We start from the raw sequence: 21049 nt of genomic DNA, 5'->3' as shown, positions 1-21049 counted from the left end.
CTCTCTCTCTCTGTCTCTCTCCCCCCTTATGTGTGATGGCAGCCACAAATCGTGCCACCCTACCCCACGATAGCCAGGCACAGTGCGACTTAGTTCCAGGGAGTTGGCCATCCCATGGCATGATGGTGCTATAGTGGTGCTTAGGTTACTATTAACTACTCTGTCAGTGCATGTAAAATTTTCAAAATATTTGCATGCCCATGTAGGAAGTGACATCACATTAATTACAATTACAAAGCATAGCAAACTTGATGTATGCTGCTACTGGATTTTGAAAATGAATCCTTGAAATGCTTTTTAGTCTGCATATTATGTGAAATGTATCTTTTGATATCTCATGTTATATCTTTCAAGTGATGCTACACTTTAAAAAAAAAAAAGTGATGGTCATAATTATTTTAATTCTAATAAGTTGTTACATTTTCTAAAATTTGTACTCTCATTCACTGGTTCTTTAGAAATGAATATTCATAATATAATTCTATTCAGTATTTTGTTTCATTAGAGTGAAATTCACTATTTATGACAGGGACTGGAATCAATACTGAAATTAGGATTAAACTTGAGGGAATCTTCTTTATAAGGAAAAAAATACTGCTCAGTAACACTGAAAATTAACAAAGAAATATGAAAAGTGTAGCTAAAGAAGTGACAATCAGAGCTGATTACCAGACACTGCCCACTATAATAAATTTTGTTTCAAATTATGAAAGCACCATATGAGTGACAAGGGCCGTAATGTGATGGGATCTGAATCTAATCAAAGTGGTAAATAGCAATTAAACCTGCTGACTTATTTCAATCGTATCCTTCTGGTCTTTCGTCCTCTTTTCTGGCTGCTTCATGTTCTCCCCCTCCCTCTCCCAAAGACGTACCAGCTTCCCCAAAGTACACCTGTTAAATTTTTTTCAAGCCTTGATTTTATTGGTGATTTATCTTTTGTTGAAAGTATACTACTAAAAAACTGCTTTTTAAACCCAAGCTCAACCACGATTCTGCCTAGCTGTGTAGTAAATAAAAGTAGTAACTTGATATTATGTTGGTTTTTGTTTCTGCCTCCTCATTTGTAGATACTTTGATTTTGTTTACTCTTTGGTTTTTGTTTTGATTTTGGTGATTTGTTTATTTGGTAATTACAGTCCTACTATATTTAGATCCATTTTTTGCTATATATCCAAAGCAAGCTTCTAATGACTTTGTGTACCATGTTTGATGGGCAGGCAGCTATAACATATAAAAATGTAATGCGAGCAAAAGCTACTATCATTAGTGGTTCAATTAACCCGTGGTGAAGCTCTGGAATTGTTTAGTTGCAATGCTATGAAAAATGACAAAGTCCATCCCGATTGTATTAATAAACTAGACCTTGCAGGAACTTATACTTCCGGCGTTCCTTTGGCTTGTTCTTAATATATATATATATATATATATATATATATATATATATATATATATATATATATATATATATATATATATATATATATATAATTTAAATTACTATATGATAAAGTTTATAGTATTGATAGGATTATGTATTTTAAAAATACGTATGTTGGTGTTATTGTAGAGTATTTAAGATGTCTTATTACTTATTACAAAACCCAAGAAATTATTTTACATTGATTTTAAACTAAAAAAAATTGGCATTGAAATGAATATGAAATTTCAATTCCGTAAATTAACGTACGATTTATAATGGAAATGAATAACAAATTTCAATTTTATAGAAAAAGAACCTTTTGATGAAAATGATAATATGGCGGAATAACTAGTCAAGTGGTTTATGATGAAACAATAATGTTTTACCGGATGTAAGAAGTTGTCAGTTGCCACTGGTTATATAATTTTGTGTATAATTGTATTTCCTTGCGATATAATTTGTCCTTAACGTGAATATTTTTAATGATAATTAATTATAAACGTGCACTTTACGGGATAACATATTATATGCTTTTTATTTTTTAGTTTAAATAAGTTTCTTTTATTATGGTAGTATACTATTTATATAACATTTTTTCATAGAAAATATAGGAAAATGCTCTAAGCAAGTATGAAAGAATAATGAGTCTTATCCCTAAAAAAAATAGTCGTAAATAATTGTTTCTCTATATAGTTTTTATAAGGGGGGAGAAGTTAGCGTTGTCTCTAAATTTTTTATTTTTCAATAAATATGAAAGTGTTAATTAAGAAAGAAGTTAAATAATTGCCACAATCAATTTTATATATGTTTTTTTTTTTACCAAAGGAAACTCATCTCATATCATTATTGATAAATTCAGAAATACAACAAAAGAATCAAATGATAGATAAAGGAAATAGCATAGTCAATAACTACTCTTGCCAAAGTATAAACAACTATAATAGCTTATAGTCTAACCAACTCGATCTATCCAAAAGTTAGGGAAAAAAGTTAAGATATGTGAGCACTCACTTATATTAACAACATTTGCTCTTGATAAAACAGAAAAACTTCCACTATATATGTCAAGAAAATTTGTATCTGTGTGGGTAATCTATCTTAATTCGTCTTAACTTTAACGGATAATACTCAAGTTGATCAGGTATGAGTTTGGGTTTGAGTTTTTTCTGATAATCAAAAGTCGGGTACGGTACGGGTATGAGATTACTACATCCGCCCCGACCCTAAACCCGGACCCGTCCCGCCACTTAATTTTTTTTTTGAATTTTTGTATAATTTAATCAAAAGGCCTGTAATTTTTATTACTTGATAATTTTACTTTAATTTTTTTACATAATTTAATATTTTTTGTCTTAATGATTTTTGTAGACACATGTGCTATAATAAATTTATTAACATATAAGTAGTTAAAAATAATGTTTAATAATCAATTTATTTTTTCTAAAATCAATTTTTTAATATTTTTTTTTTAAAAAATTATTATTTTTTAATTTGGATCGGGTACGGGACAGGATCGGGGATACCTGGTACTAGACGGATACGAGAATTGGATAATAAATTTTAACTCGTCAAATATCGGGTACAGATATAAGAACATGTTGAAAAGTTGGAGTCCGAGATTGGAGAGACAATACTTGTCCCCGTCGCGCCTCATTGCCATGTCTAACTCCCACATCATCTGTCAACAACATCCTTATAGGCTAACGTGAAAATTACCTTAGTCAAATCAATTCCATCATAAATAGATTAATTTGAATTTGGTTAATTGAGTCTAAAAAAATTTAAATTAATTTTTATTTTGTAAAAATTAATAGTTTCAAAATAATAATTTATTTTTACTTAAAGTTTTGTAAATATATAAGGGGCAATTAAATTTTTAGGAATTTTAAATTTTAGTCTCAAAATAAAATTTTGACTGATGAAGATGCCTAAACATTTTTCCATTAAAAAGAATAAAGGAAAATTTGAAAAGGGACCAAGAAATAAAGAGTTTGAAAAAAATATATTAGCATGGAAGAAAAATCTTTAGAGAAGAAGATAAATTTAAACTTGGTTTATAATATTCAGTTTCAACCTATTAACCATTCAGTTAATATTGAAAGCATAAAAACATATATACTAGATGAAAAATAGGATAGTAAAGTTCATCACTTCATGTTAGACCCCTCTTCGGAAAGAATTTCATACTGCTATGCCTATTAAATAATTGGTTAGATGATATTTCTAATATGATGAATATAAATACTTACTAATTAACCATGGGGTGTTGCTAGGTGCATTCAACATTATTGCTAGTATACCCAACACTTAACATGAAAAGACAACAATATTCCTGTGTATTTTTAAAAATATTTTTGTCCACCCAGCTCATTCAGGTTGGTCCGTATAGGTTTTAGTTGATCCGCAAGTTGGTTTTTAAGACTTACGGATCAAGTTGATCTGTAAGTCACTTGCATATCAACTTAATCCGTAAGTCTTTTACAGGTCAAATTGATTCGCGAGTTGATTTTTATGACTAACGGATCAACACGGATCAAGTTGATCCGTAAGTCTTTTATGGATCAAGTTGATCCGCAAGTTGATTTTTAAAAAGTATTTCACAGATCAAGTTGATCCGTAAGTTTCAAACGGTTGTAACTTTTGATAGAAATGTCTGTTTGAGGCCCATAATATGTCAAAACGCCCGAAATTGAAGGAGGAATCCCCTAGCAAATTCCCGAAGGGGATTTGGTCAACCTGATCTGCAAGCTTCTTTAAAATGCTTGGTGGTGGTGTTGTTGTGCTGCTCTGTTTTGCTTCTTCCTCGTGCATTCTCCTCGACTAGCGTTTGGCGGCGTGGTGGTGGTGCTTTACAGATCAACTTGATCCGCATGTAGATTTTAAAGTTGCGGATCAAGTTGATTGTTACAGATCAACTTGATCCGTAATTCTTCTGCCTTTACCGAACCTAATCGTTGCTAAGGAATCGAAGATAATATGACACTGAAGAGAGAAAAGTGAGAAAAAGAGTGCGCAACAATGCTGCTCTGTTTTTTTTTATATAAAAAAAAACAGCTTTTAAAAGGAGAAAGAAGGAAGGGATAATTTTGCCATTTTTAAAGAATGCTGGGTGCATCAGCAATATTGCTAAAAAATAAGAATATATTAAAAAATGAAGGTAGTTTTGCCATTTTTAAAGAAGGGATAGTTTTGCCATTTTGAAAGAATGTTAAAAAATACATATTTAAGATTTTCTTAAAATGAAGGTATAATTTTTTAATATATTTCTTCTAAAAAATAAGAATATATTCCATAAAAAATATATTAGCAAATTTCATATATGTATACGTAGATTATGTGTGTGTAAACTTTGTATCACTGATCGATAAATTATATGCTTTTGTTTAAATATGTTTCTTTTATTAGGACGATGGTGATAATTTTTTATTTTTATTGCATTTTAAAAAAAATATATAAGAAAATGTGCTAAGCAGGCATGCAAAGAGTAAGTTTTTGATCATTATGGAAAGAGTAATGATTCTTAAATAATGGTTTCGTTATATAATTATTAGAGGGAGAAGTTAGCGTTGTCTCTAAGTTTTTTTTCCCCAATTGACATGAAAGTAGTTGAAATTGTTAAAACATGTTAGTAATTAAATAATTTCCGGGGTCAAATTTATAGTTGTTAGATATGAAATTTGGTTGTATATTTATTATTATTATTATTATATCTTTTTATTTATATATAGAGATATTTTAAATTTAAATTTAAACTTTATTTAATCATAAAATTTTTAAATAAATTTATAAATAAAAAATTAAATATATTAAAGATTAATTTATACCCTTTATCAAAAAATAATTTATGTTAAAATTTATCACAACACTTATCTTTATTATTATTATTATCGTTGTCACTAAATGACGACCATAACAACAACATCATGTTAGTAACATTAATAATGATTATTGACAACGATCGATTAAAAATCATAATAATGATTGTGAGGATGATTATGAAAATTGTAATGAAAACAATGATGATAGTGATATTAATCGATGATTTTAAGATCACATAAATTACATATTTAAGATATATTATTTTTTGTTTAGTATTTTTTTTTGAAATTTTAGTATTAAATAAAACCCATACTAATTCAGCTTGCAACTTAATTTTCCTAAAATTTCTTTTATTAATGTTTGTAGCTACCCATACTCCTTCTAATATTTCTGTAACTACCTCCGTTCAACTTTTAATTTGATGTTATCTTTTTTTTTTTTCTTTATAAGATTTTATCGTTCACAAATGATTTTAAATCCATATCTCAATTTAACTTTGATAATTTTGTGGTAAAAGTAAAGCTATAATAATATATATGTATTTTGTTACATATGTGAGCCTATATATATTAATATTAATATTAATATTTGATTTTGAACACTTATTGATTTTATTACTTTAAAAAATGTCAGTAAGGATTTTAGATAAATTTCTAAAGTTAATATTAAATATAACTTTTTAGAATAATATACTTCATAACAAGATATTCAAAAGATTAAGTGTGATTCTGATTCATTGTGTTTGACTATTTTTATTTTATTTTAACCTTTTAAGTTTTAAAATTTTTGTTTTAATTCTTTATATTTTTTATTTTTTATTGTTTTTATTCTTTTTAACAAGAACATTAAATATATGAATAGAAAAATGTAATATATTCATTAATGCTGATTAAAGTAATAATATGACATGTTAATTAAAATCACTTTGGTTTAAGTGACACTATTTTAATTCTTTAAGATGTAATTTTTAAATGATTCTATTTTCATCTTTTATCTTTATAAAAAAGTTTCATATTATTAAGTCAATTTTGTATACACGTGTGGTACTGGTAGAAGAACCTTCTAGTATGTCCTAAAATTTAAAAAATATTCCGAGAAAAAGACAACTTTCTTTTTAACTGCTATGTAGCCGCCATTGTAAAAACTTATGCACAGTAGAAATTTCAAGGTTTCTCGAAAAAAGAAAAGAAAATTTCAAGGTTTCGTTTTCCCTGCTGCAGTCTTCAACGCCTCAGTTGTATTTGTATTTCGCAGTTTGCTTACTCTGTCTCAAATCATGGCAACCTTCAATCTTTCCGTCGAGCCGAAACCCTTCCGCAATGACGCGTTGATCATCTCCGAGAAAGACACCCGGTGGGGTTTTGGGGGCACTCTCCTCAAAGCTTTTCAACGGCGTGGTTTCCGTGCAGTCTTAGTCGGGGCTGGTCATGAGCTAGGAAGAAAGGAAATTGAAGAATCCATGGTTGTTATTCCTGTCTTCTCCAAGGACCTTGTATCTTCTCCAGATCAGTTGGAGAAACTTGCCACGGTGGTTGATGAGAATAGGACGTGCCATCTGTTTCTGCCTTTTCTTTACAAGCTGGAACTCAAAGATGTGCGATATCTGATGGGTGGAAAACTGTTTGAGAAATTTAACGAGGTTCTGACTAAAGTGACTGATTTGACTGGCTTTCGTTTCGGGTACTGATTCTGACCAAACTTTACCTTCTTCTTGTATGACTTTAGTATAGTATGACTTCACCTAGACTCCTTTAATTGAGCAGGGATGGAGTTACATATGAATACCAGTGTGTCGAAAAGATTGTTCAAGTGAGCGCTAAACACGTTGCTTCCACGATTGGAGTAATTCCTCGAGTGACGGAAGTGATGTTGCTTTTGTCTCCCGAATCTGACAATGGAGTCAACGTGGTTGGAGTTGTTGGACCAGGAAAGGAAACAATAACTCGTAAGGTTTATGAGGTAATTGCCCCAAGTTTTCCTGCTCATTGCTTTCTTCCTGATGTGGGAGAAAAAATTAGGGAACATGGGCCGGAATATCTCCAAAACATGCTTGGGCCTTATATGCTTGGAAATTCCCAGGAAGGAGTGCCATTTATAAGGCATGAGAAGGTTCTTGCAGTTTTGGATTGCATTGACTCTCTGGATTCGTTGAAAGCTGCTCTTGGACTTACTCCTCGCTTTGCTCCTGGAAGTCAAGTCTTCATTATAGCTCCAGATATAACTTTGCTTGAAAATAATGGAATTGAAAAGGTATATGAAGTAAAGGGGTTAGACAAGACATCGGCTTATCAAGTGCTTTGCCTAGAGGCTTTCAGTTCCATGAATATGAGTTTCAAATACATGGACATCATAAGCCGTGCTGAAACTTGTGCTGATGGCAATCCTTGTGCTTTGAAAGCTATTGGTTCCAGTTTTAGTGGAAAAACAATAGCGGAATGCGAGATTGCATTAGATGAATATAAAAGAATTCATTATTCTGAATTGATAGAGAGCATGATTGGAGAAAACAATTGGATCCCATCGTTCGGGGATATTTCAGAAGAGTATACGGTAAGACTGATATGGATGGTTTGGTTTTTCCTCTCTGGCCTTATTTGATATTGAAATATAATTGTTTATTCATATTACTCTGTATACATTGGAGCAGGAGTATGACATGCCAGATGTCGAACTAGCCTCAGATGATGGAAGCGGGATGGGGAATTTTCTGGGATCCTCTACCCTCTTGTCCCAGGCAAACATGCAAGATGTCGAAGCAGCCTAAGAAGATGGAAGCAGGATGGGGAATTTTCTAGGTTCCTCTGCCCTCTTGTCCAAGGTAAGCATACCACATAATGGCATACAAATAGATGATATTACATTAAATTCTCTTAAAAAAAACACCAAGGGGCACATTGCCCCCTCAATTGGTATGAATCACAGATGCCATCCCAGTTAAATTATTTACAAGCTTTGACATGATTGACCATTTAGCTTTTTTTACAATCAATTATTTACAAGCTTATCCTAGTCAGTTGATCAGATTCATAGAACTTATTGTGTTTTCTTCTGATTTAGGAATTATTGCAACATATTGGTTTCAGGATTCAGATTCTTTCCTTATTTAGCTAAGCTGTTTATTTCCTGTAATTAGTGTATATCCTGATTTCTAGGTACCAGATTTAGATCCTTAAATTGTGGGTGAAGATACCCAAAACGAAAACAGCTGTACATATTATAGCTTCCTTTTACCAACAAGGTCTAGCACAATTGGTAGATAGTTGATATACAGAGTATGTTGACAGGGATTCAATTTTCTTGTCATGTATATGGAGAAAACTTTGTTGGGAGAGACAAAATTCATTTCGGAGATCTCTGCACACTTTAAGGGATTAGTCTCATGATACCTTGGTTTCAGCAAAAAAATAAATTATTGCTTCTTTTTTTAGTGAAATGCACACAGAAGAACCCTAGAAACCTCTACAAAAACAAACACTAACAAGATCTCCCTTCAAGACATTACAAATGAAATCCGGAACTACATAAAAAATATGAAACTGATCTAAAATGTGCATAAAATCTGCATCCTGATTGGTTTCCTGCAATATATCTAACTCACATGACCTTCATACTTATGAATATCCTTAACCAAATTTGCACAAGGGTGTAAGTAGCAACACCCCTTGGTCAAGATATTATAGCTTCCTAATTCGTATTGCAATAGAAACCAGTGAATTCCATCATATGATCCTTCATGGCATCAGTGTGCTCTCTATTTCAAAATCCCTAAACCCTGCTATGGCGTCTGACAGCTGCAGCTCTTCCAATACCAACCCTCCTATGGGGAATCCTCTCAATCCCTTATGAACTCTGAGAGTTCTGTCATGCCAAGCACTGGACAGTGGAAACAAACTACCTCCTAAAGTCTCATTCTGTCCTTGTGTTTATCAGTGGTGAAGGCAAAGAGGAATACCTTACCGGTACTGAGGAACCCCCTTCCAAATTTGATCCTATATACAAGCAGTGGAAAGTGGAAGTCTGAGAACTACACCACATGATCATGTCTTGATTGATGACTGCTCAACATCATGAACCAGTAAATAGGCCAGAAATGCAAAGGATTTTTGGGCTAGTGTTGATGAATCCTACTCCTACATTGAGTTCTTACTTCTCACTCATTACTGGCAACGACTTGGCATGTCGTAATCTTTTAGTTGGTGTTGCCAAGTAGATGAAAACATATAATAATGTTGTGGAGGATAAAATTACCAATTTTTATGTTAGGTCTCAACAAAGAACTCGAGGAATGATTCTTGGATCTGAACCCATACCCCTCCATCTGTAAAGCTTTAGAAATGGATGGTCTTTTTGGACAAATCTTTTCCAAAGCACTTATAGAAGAAAAAAAAACCATTTTTCCTTATTTTCTTCTCCTACAAGTATTGGAGAAGTTTATCCAAACAGATTTACCAAAGTTTGGTTGTATGTCTAGAACCAGTTGAAAGTGCAGTCCTGAGTGAAGGACAAACTTTGTGTGCTAATTCTCTTTCAGTTGCTATTTCGTTGTGTAACCCTGACTGTTGTTATGGACTTTATTTTAGTATGTAAAGAATTAAGTATTAAGTGTACTGTAATCCTTTTCTCATGTCATATTACCTTTCTCAAGTTATATTGAGGTTAGAATTATCAGTTATTCGTGAGGTTAGTTAGAATTTGAAATAACAACAAGAGCCTTATATAATTAAGTGAGGTTGATTATATGGATCACATGACTTTATTCTATATGGTTTGTTGTGATACATTCTATAATTAGCACAAATTTTATTCTGTAATTAGTACATATTTGATTTGTATAGATTTTGTTCCATTGTATTTCTTTCCTTAATTATGTTGCTGATAGCTTATAAATAAGTCTTGCATTTACTCTTTGAAAACATAGAATTACAATAATATTCAGATTATTATCTTTCAAGTTGGTATCAGAGCTCCCGATCCAGGGGGCTCTGCTTCTGCATTTTTCTAGGCAGCCTTCATTTTTGCAGTTGTTACTATTTTAGTGCCCAGTTACTGCGTATACCATTGGTCGCTGTCCTCCGCCGTCAGCCACCTTCTGCCGTCGTTAGCCACTGTCTGCCGTTGGGAAACTGACCGGAGAACCCACCAGGAGAAGCGCCTTCTCCAGATCGGCCCATCCTTGAAGTTTCACTGCCAACCGCCGCAGGACGAGCCACCACTCGCCCTTTTTTTCTCCAGCGTGTGTAAGCGCGCACATGCCACTGTACATGCCATTTTTTTTCCGACAGTGCTGTCACAGAACAGGTTGCCGGCCCACCCTGGTTCTGTTCCAGGGTTTATTTTGCCCTAAAACAGCCTCCTTTTGCAGCTGTTAAGAAACCCTAGCTTGAGAAGGTTACGATTACTGTTCTGCGTTTTTTCTCTGTTCTGTTTCTGCGATTTTCCTCTCCCCATTATGTCTACAGACAAGATAGTCCCTCTTCTCAGTCCCAATGACCTTCAGGCATAGCAAGGCTGGCATCGACTTGATGGGCGCAATTACCTCCAGTGAGCCTGGTTGGTTCGCAATACTCTCAAGGGTTGAAAGAAGTTGAACCACATAGATCCTAAGTATGAAGCCTGGGATGACGAAGACACTCTTATCATGACCTGGTGATGGTATTCTATGACTCAAGAAATCTGCCAGAACTGTATGTTCTTCTCCACTGTTAAGGAGATTTGGGAGAATCTTAGTAAGACGTATTCTATGAAGAAGGATACTGCAACATTTTATAAGATAGAGAACAAGGCTTTCAATACCAAGCAGGGGAGTCTTTCAATAACAAATTACTATGGGACGTTGAATGGTTTATGGATCAAGTTGGATCAATATCAAGATTTGAAAATGACGTCCACAGTTGATTCTACCACATCGACACAGTTCATTGAAAAGATGAGAATCTTTAAATTTCTTAATGGACTGAACTTTGAGTTTGATCTGATTCGGGTTCAGATTTTGGGCAAAGAAAAACTTTCTTCTCTCTCAAAGGTGTTCTGCACTATGTAAGGAGAAGAAACTCGGAGGTCATTAATGTTGGAAGAGGATAGTTCTGTTGATGGTTCAGCCTTAGCTACTGGCAAGGGTTCCACAAAAGGCTCATCCTCTTCATTTAGGAAGCCTCTCACAAAGGCTAACTCTGATGATCGCTGGTGCATCTATTGTAGGAAGCAAGGTCATACTAAGGAGACATGTTTTAGACTTCTTGGAAAGGAGAAGGTGCAAATCAAGCAACGTTTGCTTCCAAAGGTGTAGAAGACACACTTATCCCACATGCTAAAAAGGAGATCCCAGCTCATAGCAAAGTAGAATTAGAACGTCTACGGGTCCTTATGGACTCTCTCAGTAAGATATTTACCTCTTGTTCCCTAACCATGACTGGTAAGAGTTCTAGCTTTCTATCCTTTAATGCTTCTAGTACTAAAAATATCTGAATTATAGACTCTGGTGCTACTAATCATATGACACCTCACTCTTCTTATTTTTCATCCTACACCATTTTAACTGGTAACCAACACATCATTGTCGCTAATGGTTCTCATACCCCTGTTATTGGTTGCGGTAACATTCAACTTCAATCTTCCCTTCATTTGAACAATGTGCTCCATGTTTCCAAATTATCTAATAACCTCTTGTCTATTCATAAAATCACCCAGGACTTAAACTGTGGTGTGACATTTTTTCACTCTTATTGTGCTTTTCAGGATCTTGCCTTGAGAAGGACGATTGAAATTGCTAAAGAGCAGGGCGGGTTATACTACTTGCAGGATGAAGACAATAAAGAGTGTACTAGATAGAAAACTCTCACTTCCAATCATCAGACAAGTTCAAAACCTTGGTCATCCTCCCAAATATGGCTTCAGCATAGGCATTTGAGTCATCCTCTGTTTAGTGTCCTTTAGTCTTTATTTCCTTTTTTGTTTACAAAAATGTCAGTTGAGTCTTTCCATTGTGGTGTTTGTGAGTTTGTTAAACACCATCGAACAACTTTTCTTCCCAATACCAATAAAAGTTCTAAACCTTTTGATCTTGTTTATTAGGATGTGTCGGGATCTACACCTATTAGTAATATTTCTGGTGCAAAGTGGCTTGTTTCTGTTATTGATGACTGCACTTGAGTCACTTGGATATTTCTCATGAAAGAAAAATTTGAAGTTTTCCAATTGTTTGCAAACTTTTACTGTATAATTCAAACACAATTTGGGAGCCCAATTAAAAGATTGCATTCTGATAATGGGAGAGAATGTGTGAATTAAAACCTTTCCAACTTCCTCAAAGATAATAGTGTTATTCATGAGTTAACTTTTGTGGACACCCCTAAACAAAATGGGGTTGCAGAAAGGAAAAATCGACATCTTCTTGAGGTTGTCAGAGCTTTACTCTTCCAAATGTCTGCTACTAAGTCTTACTGGGGGTAAGCTATTCTAACCGCCACTTGATAAATAGGTTATCCTCTTGTGTTTTAAATGGTGTTAGTCCTATTCAACTCATGACTACATTCTATCCTTATGTTCCCCTTATGACTAGTCGTCAGAGTTGTCTTTTGATGTCCTATCTTTGTTCATGTTTATGTTCATGGTCCCCATGGGAAAAGTTAGATCCTTGGGCTGTCAAATATGTCTTTGTAGGTTACGCCTCAAACAAAAATGGGTACAAATGTTATCACCCTCAAAGTCGTTGTGTCTATGTTTTCAAGGATATCACTTTTCATGAAACAGAGTCTTTCTTCACTAGTCCTCTGCTTCAAGGGAAGAGTAGTCCAGAAGCTGAGATCCCTAAGTTGTCATGCTTTCCCTTGTTATACTATTCCACTCCTACAGAGGATGACAAAGACCCTGAACTAACATCATCATTAGTTCAACATAAGGAGGACAAACGCTTTGGGAACCAGTACTAGCGAAAAAAAGAATCCAACCTGGTCCAACAACAACTTCAATCATCCAAATCGGAAGTAAGAACTCATACTCTTGAGGACACCTTAGATGCCTCTTGTGAATCTAACCTAGATGATTTGCCAATTGCCTTAAGAAAAGGAAAAAGATCTTGTGCCAGTTATCCTATATCCCAATTTGTGTCTACTAAAAATCTTTCTCTACAACACCAGAGTTTTTGTTAGCTATTGATTCTATCAGAATCACTACATCAGTACAAGAAGCCTTATAGGATGAGAATTGGGTTCGAGCCATGAATGAAGAAATGGGAGCATTGGAAAGGAACGAGACTTGAGAGATTGTAGAGAGACCGAAAGGCAAAAAAGCAGTGGGTTGTAGGTGGATATATATAGTTAAATATCAGGCTGATGGCACATTGGACCAGTATTAGGCAAGGTTGGTTGCAAAGGGAAATACATAACCTATGGGAGATCAATTATGAGAAGACATTCTCTCCAGTGGCAAAAATGAATATAGTCAGGATCATCATCTCCTTAGCAGCGCACTTTGGTTGGGAGATGCATTAATTTGATGTTAAAAATGCCTTCTTACATGGAAGCTTGGAAGAAAAAGTATACATGGAGATTCCACCTGGATATGGTGCCCCTAATGGAGGAAATAAAGTTTGCAGACTAAAGAAGATCCTATATGGTCTCAAGCAGTCTCCTTGGGCTTGGTTTGGTAGGTTCACTCAAGCTATGGTATCTTTGGGGTACAAGCAAAGCCAATGTGACCATACTCTTTTTATAAAACACTCCTAAGATGGTAAACTTACTTTGCTCTTGGTCTATGTCGATGATATAATTATTGCAGGCGATGATGAGCTTGAAAAACAGACCTTGATGGAGAGGTTGGCTGCCCAATTTAAGATGAAAGATCTCGGGAAGGTAAAGTACTTCCTTGGGATAGAGGTTGCATACTCTAGGTAGGGTATCTTCATTTCTCAGAGAAAATATATACTTGATCTCCTCAAAGAAGCTAGCAAGTTGGGCTGTAAAACCATTGAAGCGCCCATAGAGCAAAATCACAAGATTGGAAATGATGAAGAAAGTCCAAAGGTAGAAAAGACACGGTACTAATTAGATGTTCTTCTCGCTTTTTGAAACAAATGTTCATAATTATGAATTCATAAGTCAGAGAAATCAAGAATAGACCATTTTTCATCATTTAGTTCTTCCATACGAAAACTATCATGAACTCCTATGAAGTTGCCTTGACTGACTACCAACATGTCTGCTTAGATCCTTGCCTAAGAGACTTTTTCTCTCTAATGAAATGCTTTGAACCAATCCCTCCAAATTTTCGCAAAACTTTTCTTTCACAAGTTTTTACAATCTAACCATTGTGCATAAACATTAATAATATTGATGGTCTCCTATACAATCATTAATTCTAAGTTACCTAAAATTAGCACGTAAATTTTTTTGTGAGTGATCCATGTTAAATATATCGATGAGTTTTATGTTTGCTAGCATAACCTTCATTCTTTTCCTGAATTTCAGACTGACTATGATGAATTATGGAATATTTGAAACATTACATATATTGTACTCCCTTCTAAAAGTGGATAAATGAGTTATGGAATATTTTTTTTGAACTCAAGGACTGAATATCAGCCATGTTACATATGAGAATTGCATTATTGGATATTGTAAAAGAGTGGTCTCTGGCTGTAGGAAAAAAGACATTAAAATGCTAATGCTTATGCTACTAGTGAATTAAATTGGTAAATGCTGGAGGTGTGGTTGATTATTTGACATTAAATGTCACCAGGATGTTATTTCCTGATCCTATGCGTATCTTTCGAAGTACAGTACATTGTCTAGTCATTACAACCAATGGTCATCTCAACTGGGGGAAGTATTTGGGTAAATAGGAAAGAAGGGTAATGGTTAGGATTCTCTGTAGTAGATACACCACAGTTGTAATCTTGGCCTTGGGCTCAAATGGTATCTAATACTAATCTCTAGGATAGTATTGATACCATCTGTGTATAGCACTACTGTTTGTATTTTCAGTACCTCTGGTACTTTGCATATAATATAATTATCTAATTTTGTTGAGCAAAAAAAAAAAAAACAGTACATTGTCTAGTCTGTAATTAATTGCCCTCATGATGGATTGAATTTGAATTACAATATTTTCTTAATCACCGTATATTCTTAAGGAAGAGTGTTTTGATCTGCTTTATGTTATGCAGGTGTTCTAATCTCAAATACGCTGGTAGATGGACTCAATGTACGCTGTTATGAGTATGGAAAATTAAACCCTAAACCGGCAATGTATGCAGGTGTTTTAAACTATATAGGACTATTCTGAAGATTGATCCTGACTAGTTCATGGTAACAATATTGCAGGTTGGTTTATACCATTACCTGTGAACATGTTGCCTTTGCCTAGATAACGGAATATGAGCAATTTATTTTTGGGGTTTAATTTAAGTTTTCACTTCGGGTATAGGTCTACACTCCCGGCCGTAAAAAATGAAGATACATTGTTTATCTAAAATAGCGGTATTTAAAAGAGAGAGAAAGAGAAACACCAGCGGGGTTGCCTGGGATATCGGGGCTAGTGCATTTGAAGGTGAGCTAATTTTTTTCAAAATAAAACAAAGGGTTAAATTAGTTTATTTGTCCTTTAATTTATTATTTTGGTTCAATTTGATCTTTTAGTTTTACCGATTTAATTAGGTTCTATGGGTTTAATTTGATCTTTGTCATCCATTCTATCAAAATTGTTAAATGGTAGAGTCTAGGTAGTTATTGATGTTTTCTTCACTTAAACGGATATAAACTTAACTTAGTTAGACAAAATGGATGACAAAGATCAAATCAAATTCTTTTTAAAAATTAGAGAACCTAGTTGAATATGAAAAATTAAAGAATTAAATTGAACTAAAATAATAAAGTAAAGGAAAAAAAAACTAATTTAACCCAAAATTAGCGGTCGAGCTTAGAGACAAACCTTAAGCCACAAGTTCCTGGGATTTTTTGGGAGTTGCTTTTGTTTTTTATTATTAAGGTTAACTGTCATTCTTAGTTCATTATGTTTTAGTATTCTTTATATTTTTTGGCATATTAAGTTTTAGAAGTTTTATTTTATTTTTTATGTTTTTTTAAAGTTTCATCTTAATCATTTATTTATTTTTTATTAAAAATGCTAGTGCTTTGTCAATGTTTTAAATTTTGATGGAACGTCAAATATAAGTAAAATAATTAATTTAAAATAATGATTGTTAAAATAATTATTTATTTTAAAATTTAAAATATGGACGAGCACTAATGTTTTTTCAAAGGAAAATAAAGCAAATGATCAAAATGAAATTTTAAAAAATATTAAAAACAAATATTTTTTTAAAAATTTAATGTATCAAAATAAATTTTTTGAAAATAAAGTAAGAAATCTATCTCTATTATATAAAAGAATAGGTTGGTGAAAAGGCTAAAATGGATATTTTATATTATTGACATTTTTTATAAATAGGAATAAAATGAGAATTTTAAAAAAATTACTATTGAATGTAAAAACTGAAAAGAGAAAGAGGATAACAGGAAGAAATATAACGAGACGTGTCACGTTTGCGTAGGAGGTGAGGGAAGGAAGATAAATATAAAAGATGTCTATTTTTTTAGTAATGAAAAGGATCTAACTTCTTTTATTCACCATAAAAAATAATGCAAATGATTTTTTGTATTTTTTCTTGTAATTTTTATACTTTTTAAAATATTTTACTTTTTAATTTAAGCGGGATGACCCGTGTGTATACATGAGTAATGGCTAGTAAATTATTAAAACATACTTGATTAGAAGTAATATTTAGTTTTTTTTATTTTTTTTTACTTATACACACCACTTTTCATTTTGTTTTAATTGTTTTTTTTAAAATTAAGTTCTGAAATTTATTTTTATTAATCGATAGATGTTTCAGAATTTGATTTTTGAAATGTATTAAATATATTTTGGAAACTAATTTTCAGATGTGGAAGTGTTAAAAAATTATTTTCTGGAAGCATGTGTTCTCGGTAAAATATGCTTCCCATCAATTATTCTTCTCCAACCCATCCCGCTTTTTTCAACTGTTTGTCAGGGTTTTTATTTTCCTTCTGCCATTGATTTTATTTCTTTGAAGTAGTCGTGGCCGTGAGATGTGATGACCACATTTGCTTTATGACAGAGAGAGATCAGATGAAGCCAATTTGCACACAAAAGCAAGTTTGAAGTTCCGCTCTCTTTGATTTTAAGAGGGGTTATATTTCCGGAACCAAAGGTAGAATGCATACTTCCAGAAACTAATTTTAATTTTTAGAATGTATTATTTACATTTTGAAAATTAATTTTTAAAACCACTATCATAACTTAAAATACATTTCAAAAATTAATTTTGAAAAAAATATATTTATCTTTTAAAAAAATCTAAAAACATAAAAAGCGATGGGGGTGCAATATTGAAATACGTAGACCATAAAAAGCGATGAAGCAGCTTATTTGCAAGCTCTCCGATCCGTACACGCTCCTCCGATCTGAGTCCCGGTGGGGGTGCCGGTCTACGTGGGAGAGGTAATGGAGCGGTTCGTGGTGAGCGCAGAACTGCTGAACTACCTGTTCTTCGTGAAGCTCCCTTTGATTCGCAGCGCAGAAGTGCGAGAAAATGGAATGAGAGAAACCCTTCCCGTTTGCTGTGGTTGTGTGGTCTGACTTTATATTCGCAAGTGGAAGAAGTTTAATGTGTTATGTGATGTTTTCTTGTTATTGTGACTTGTGCACTGAGAGAAGTTGAACTAAGAGTTTAGTGTGGTTGAGATATAGGGTTCTTAGGTCTGTTCAAAACTCAACGATTTCTAGAGGTCAAAACCGACATAAATGTTTTATGGGGGCTTCTAGGATGGGAGCATGAGCAAATTCCCCACGGGGGGAAAAAAAGTTAATGCGTATGATTTTTTTTATCTTTTATGAGATATGTGCATGATTATCATAGATACGTCCACCCCAAAGTTAATGCCTATGATTTTTATCTTTTATCAAGACTCATGGCCATTGACTACCATTGTTGAGATTTTTGGTGAGTCCAAATTTGAAGACTTTCAATTCCAATGAACATTATTGTGATGAAAATAATTGATGAATTCTCCTGCATCCATTTTAGTATTCTAATATGTATAACTTTGAGCAATTAAAATTAAAATTAATCTTCTTGTTGTCCTTTCACAAAAGCCAATACAATATAAAGCTATCATTAGGGGTGAAAATAGGTCAGGCTTTAAAAGGTCTAAGTCTAGCCTACGATGAATTTTTGAGGCCTGACCTATAGTTTATCAAAGACTTTTATTTTTTTTGTTCGGCCTAGTCTTTTTAAAAGTCTTACCTAGTCTGATAGTCTTTTTAAAAAAGTTATTACCAGGAATAGAAAAGCCTTTTTAAAAATAATGAAAAATATAAAGGGGCACATGAATCACACTTAAATTTTAATTAAAGTCTTAGTTATGGAGCAGTAATGTGTAATCAAAGTCTACTAATTTTATAAAAAAAAATAATTATACCTATAATATAAGTATAAATTGGTACCCAGAAAATAATATATATATATATATATATATATATATATATATATATATATATATATATATGTCAACCTATCAGATTTATAAAGTTTTTTAATAAGTCAAAGTCTGATCTATTTAATTTAATAGACTTTTAAAAAGTCTGAGTCTAACCTTTTAATTAAATAGGTTAGTACAGGCCAGACTTTATATAGGTCAGGTCGTAGGTCCCTGTAGGTTGGTCTGACCTATTCTCACCCCTAACTATCATCAATGTCAACACCGTGTGAAGGAGAAAGAGAAAAGGTAAGAGCAAGATACGAAGGGAGCATGATGGTGCAAGAGCTCCGAGCACGGAGAAGGAGAGGGAGAGCAATAGAGATAAAAGGAAAACGATTAATTAGAGGGAAGGAGGGGTGACGAGAAAAGAAAAGGGTGGCCACTGGAACTATCTATGGTGCTCTCACACATCTTGAAAAAGACCAAACTCATATGCACCAGCTTTCTTTCTCAAAGTGAGAGATTTACTCATCACTCCCGACCTAGAGGCCGCCTTTGTTTCATAGCATTTAAACAATTTAAATTACGTATTTTCTTCCGACTTTAAACTATTAAAGAACGTGCTGCCATTAAAAGTAATAAAATTTATGACGCACAATCAGTTAACAACCAAAATAGACGAAAAGACTAAAACTTAAGTATCATTGTTATAAAAATTGGTCTTGATTATTGATCTAATCATGGTAGTGAATAAGTAATTCAACTGGTGAGTCAATTGATCTAATATATATTAAAAATTTAAAATTATATATATATATATATATATATATATATTATAAATAGGTATATAATTAATATTATTTGATTAAAAAATCTAAAATAACAATCAATAATAATGAGGCATCAAAACAATATTATAAAGGTAGTTTATTTTTTTGTGCATAGCCCAGTCCAGGTTTATAAACTTGGGTTGGGTCGTTAGGTTTCCTCAAAAACTATTTGAGTTTGGCCGAGTCATTCTGGGTCATATGCATGAATAGTCCAATAGTAAAATCGATCCGGTTAGGTCACTAAAGCCCGATTGGACCAATCCGACCGACGGAGAGTTTGATGACACGGCTTAGGATGGAAGGAAAGTTGAAAGACTTTGACCAATCAATGAAAAATTTATAAACTAAAATCAAAAACCTCAAAAGGTTTAAGGACTAAAAATATAATTTGTCATTTAATATATTAACAAAATTCAGAGAGACTTTGTCATTCATTTTTACAGCATTCCAACTAAAGAACTCCAGATCTTCACCTTAACTAAATCATTAATGGGCAAGTGTTAGGGAGTTGTTATTGGCCCGACACCATTGTTATTAACCTCTACCGGGTAATCTTTAAAGTAAAAATTCAAAAATACATTTTTCATGAAAACACAATTTTTGTTGTATAATTGTACAATTGAATCATGTTTTCGTTGTTTTATTGAAGAAGATGCACAGAATTATATAACAAAATCATGTTTTTGTTTATTTGTTGAGGGGTGCCAAAAAATTAGCATAAAAAACACATTATCCTACCAATTGTATAATAGAATTGTGTTTTCATTGGTTATTTGTTTTAATACCCCTGTATGTTTGTTTGTTCTTCTTGTGCACACCGCACATTGTTAACCATAACCATCATCAAACACCACCAAGATTTACACGTCCCAAACACCAGATCACCACCTTCCATCACGTCATCTCGCTGCCGTCAATCACCAGAGTCATCACCATACCAACAACATTATTGCATGACCAAACATCTTACACCAATAGATCTATTTGCCACGGACATCACTCCCACTGTGCAACAAGGAAGACTCCCGTTGCGGCACAAATGGAGGTTGAGGTAGTGCGCACAGGAGTCGCCAATGTTGGGGCCCAACACTGGTTCAAATCTAAGGTGGAGATGGTGTGGTGTCGATGGGTGGGTGTGGGGAAGGGGAGGAGGGATGAAGAACTCATAGGGGTAAGAGGTTCTTTTATTAGGTGTGTAAGAATTAATAGCAAATGTGATAATATCAACTCCCCAGACGTTATAGCCTTATAGGTACCTTTCACACACACTTATAATATGTGTTTCTTTGTTTTCACACTTATAGTGAGATCAATATCAACTCCCCAGACGTTATAGCCTTATAGGTACCTTTCACACACACTTATAATATGTGTTTCTTTGTTTTCACACTTAGTGTTTCTTTGTTTTCACACTTGCCCATAAGCATGTTCAAAATAACTAAAGTTTTCACACTTGCCCATAGGCATGTTCAAAATAA

At 33.4% G+C, this 21049-nt stretch overlaps 1 protein-coding gene across 1 annotated transcript; it reads left to right on the top strand.

Annotated features, from left to right (window-relative positions):
• The first annotated feature begins 6392 nt into the window (after positions 1-6392).
• LOC114376859 (disease resistance protein ADR2-like) lies at positions 6393-15663 on the top strand. Its single transcript, XM_028335164.1, has 4 exons — positions 6393-6922; positions 7006-7792; positions 7890-8060; positions 15405-15663. The coding sequence occupies exons 1-3, from the start codon at positions 6519-6521 to the stop codon at positions 8004-8006; spliced, it is 1308 nt and encodes a 435-aa protein (XP_028190965.1). The 5' UTR covers positions 6393-6518; the 3' UTR covers positions 8007-8060; positions 15405-15663.
• Positions 15664-21049: the final 5386 nt, after the last annotated feature.

The sequence above is a fragment of the Glycine soja genome, chromosome 11 (assembly GCF_004193775.1).
Source record: "Glycine soja cultivar W05 chromosome 11, ASM419377v2, whole genome shotgun sequence".
In the NCBI taxonomy this organism is placed as follows: domain Eukaryota; kingdom Viridiplantae; phylum Streptophyta; class Magnoliopsida; order Fabales; family Fabaceae; genus Glycine; species Glycine soja.
The sequence above is the reverse complement of the archived record's forward strand: the minus strand, read 5'-3'. Positions and strand labels throughout refer to the sequence as shown.

Bases quoted from the DNA above. Each gene is read 5' to 3' on its own strand.
- LOC114376859 (XM_028335164.1), top strand. From the start codon at position 6,519: ATGGCAACCTTCAATCTTTCCGTCGAGCCGAAACCCTTCCGCAATGAC. The intron at 6,923-7,005 runs GTACTGATTCTG...TTAATTGAGCAG, and splicing joins TTGACTGGCTTTCGTTTCGG to GGATGGAGTTACATATGAAT. The intron at 7,793-7,889 runs GTAAGACTGATA...ACATTGGAGCAG, and splicing joins ATATTTCAGAAGAGTATACG to GAGTATGACATGCCAGATGT.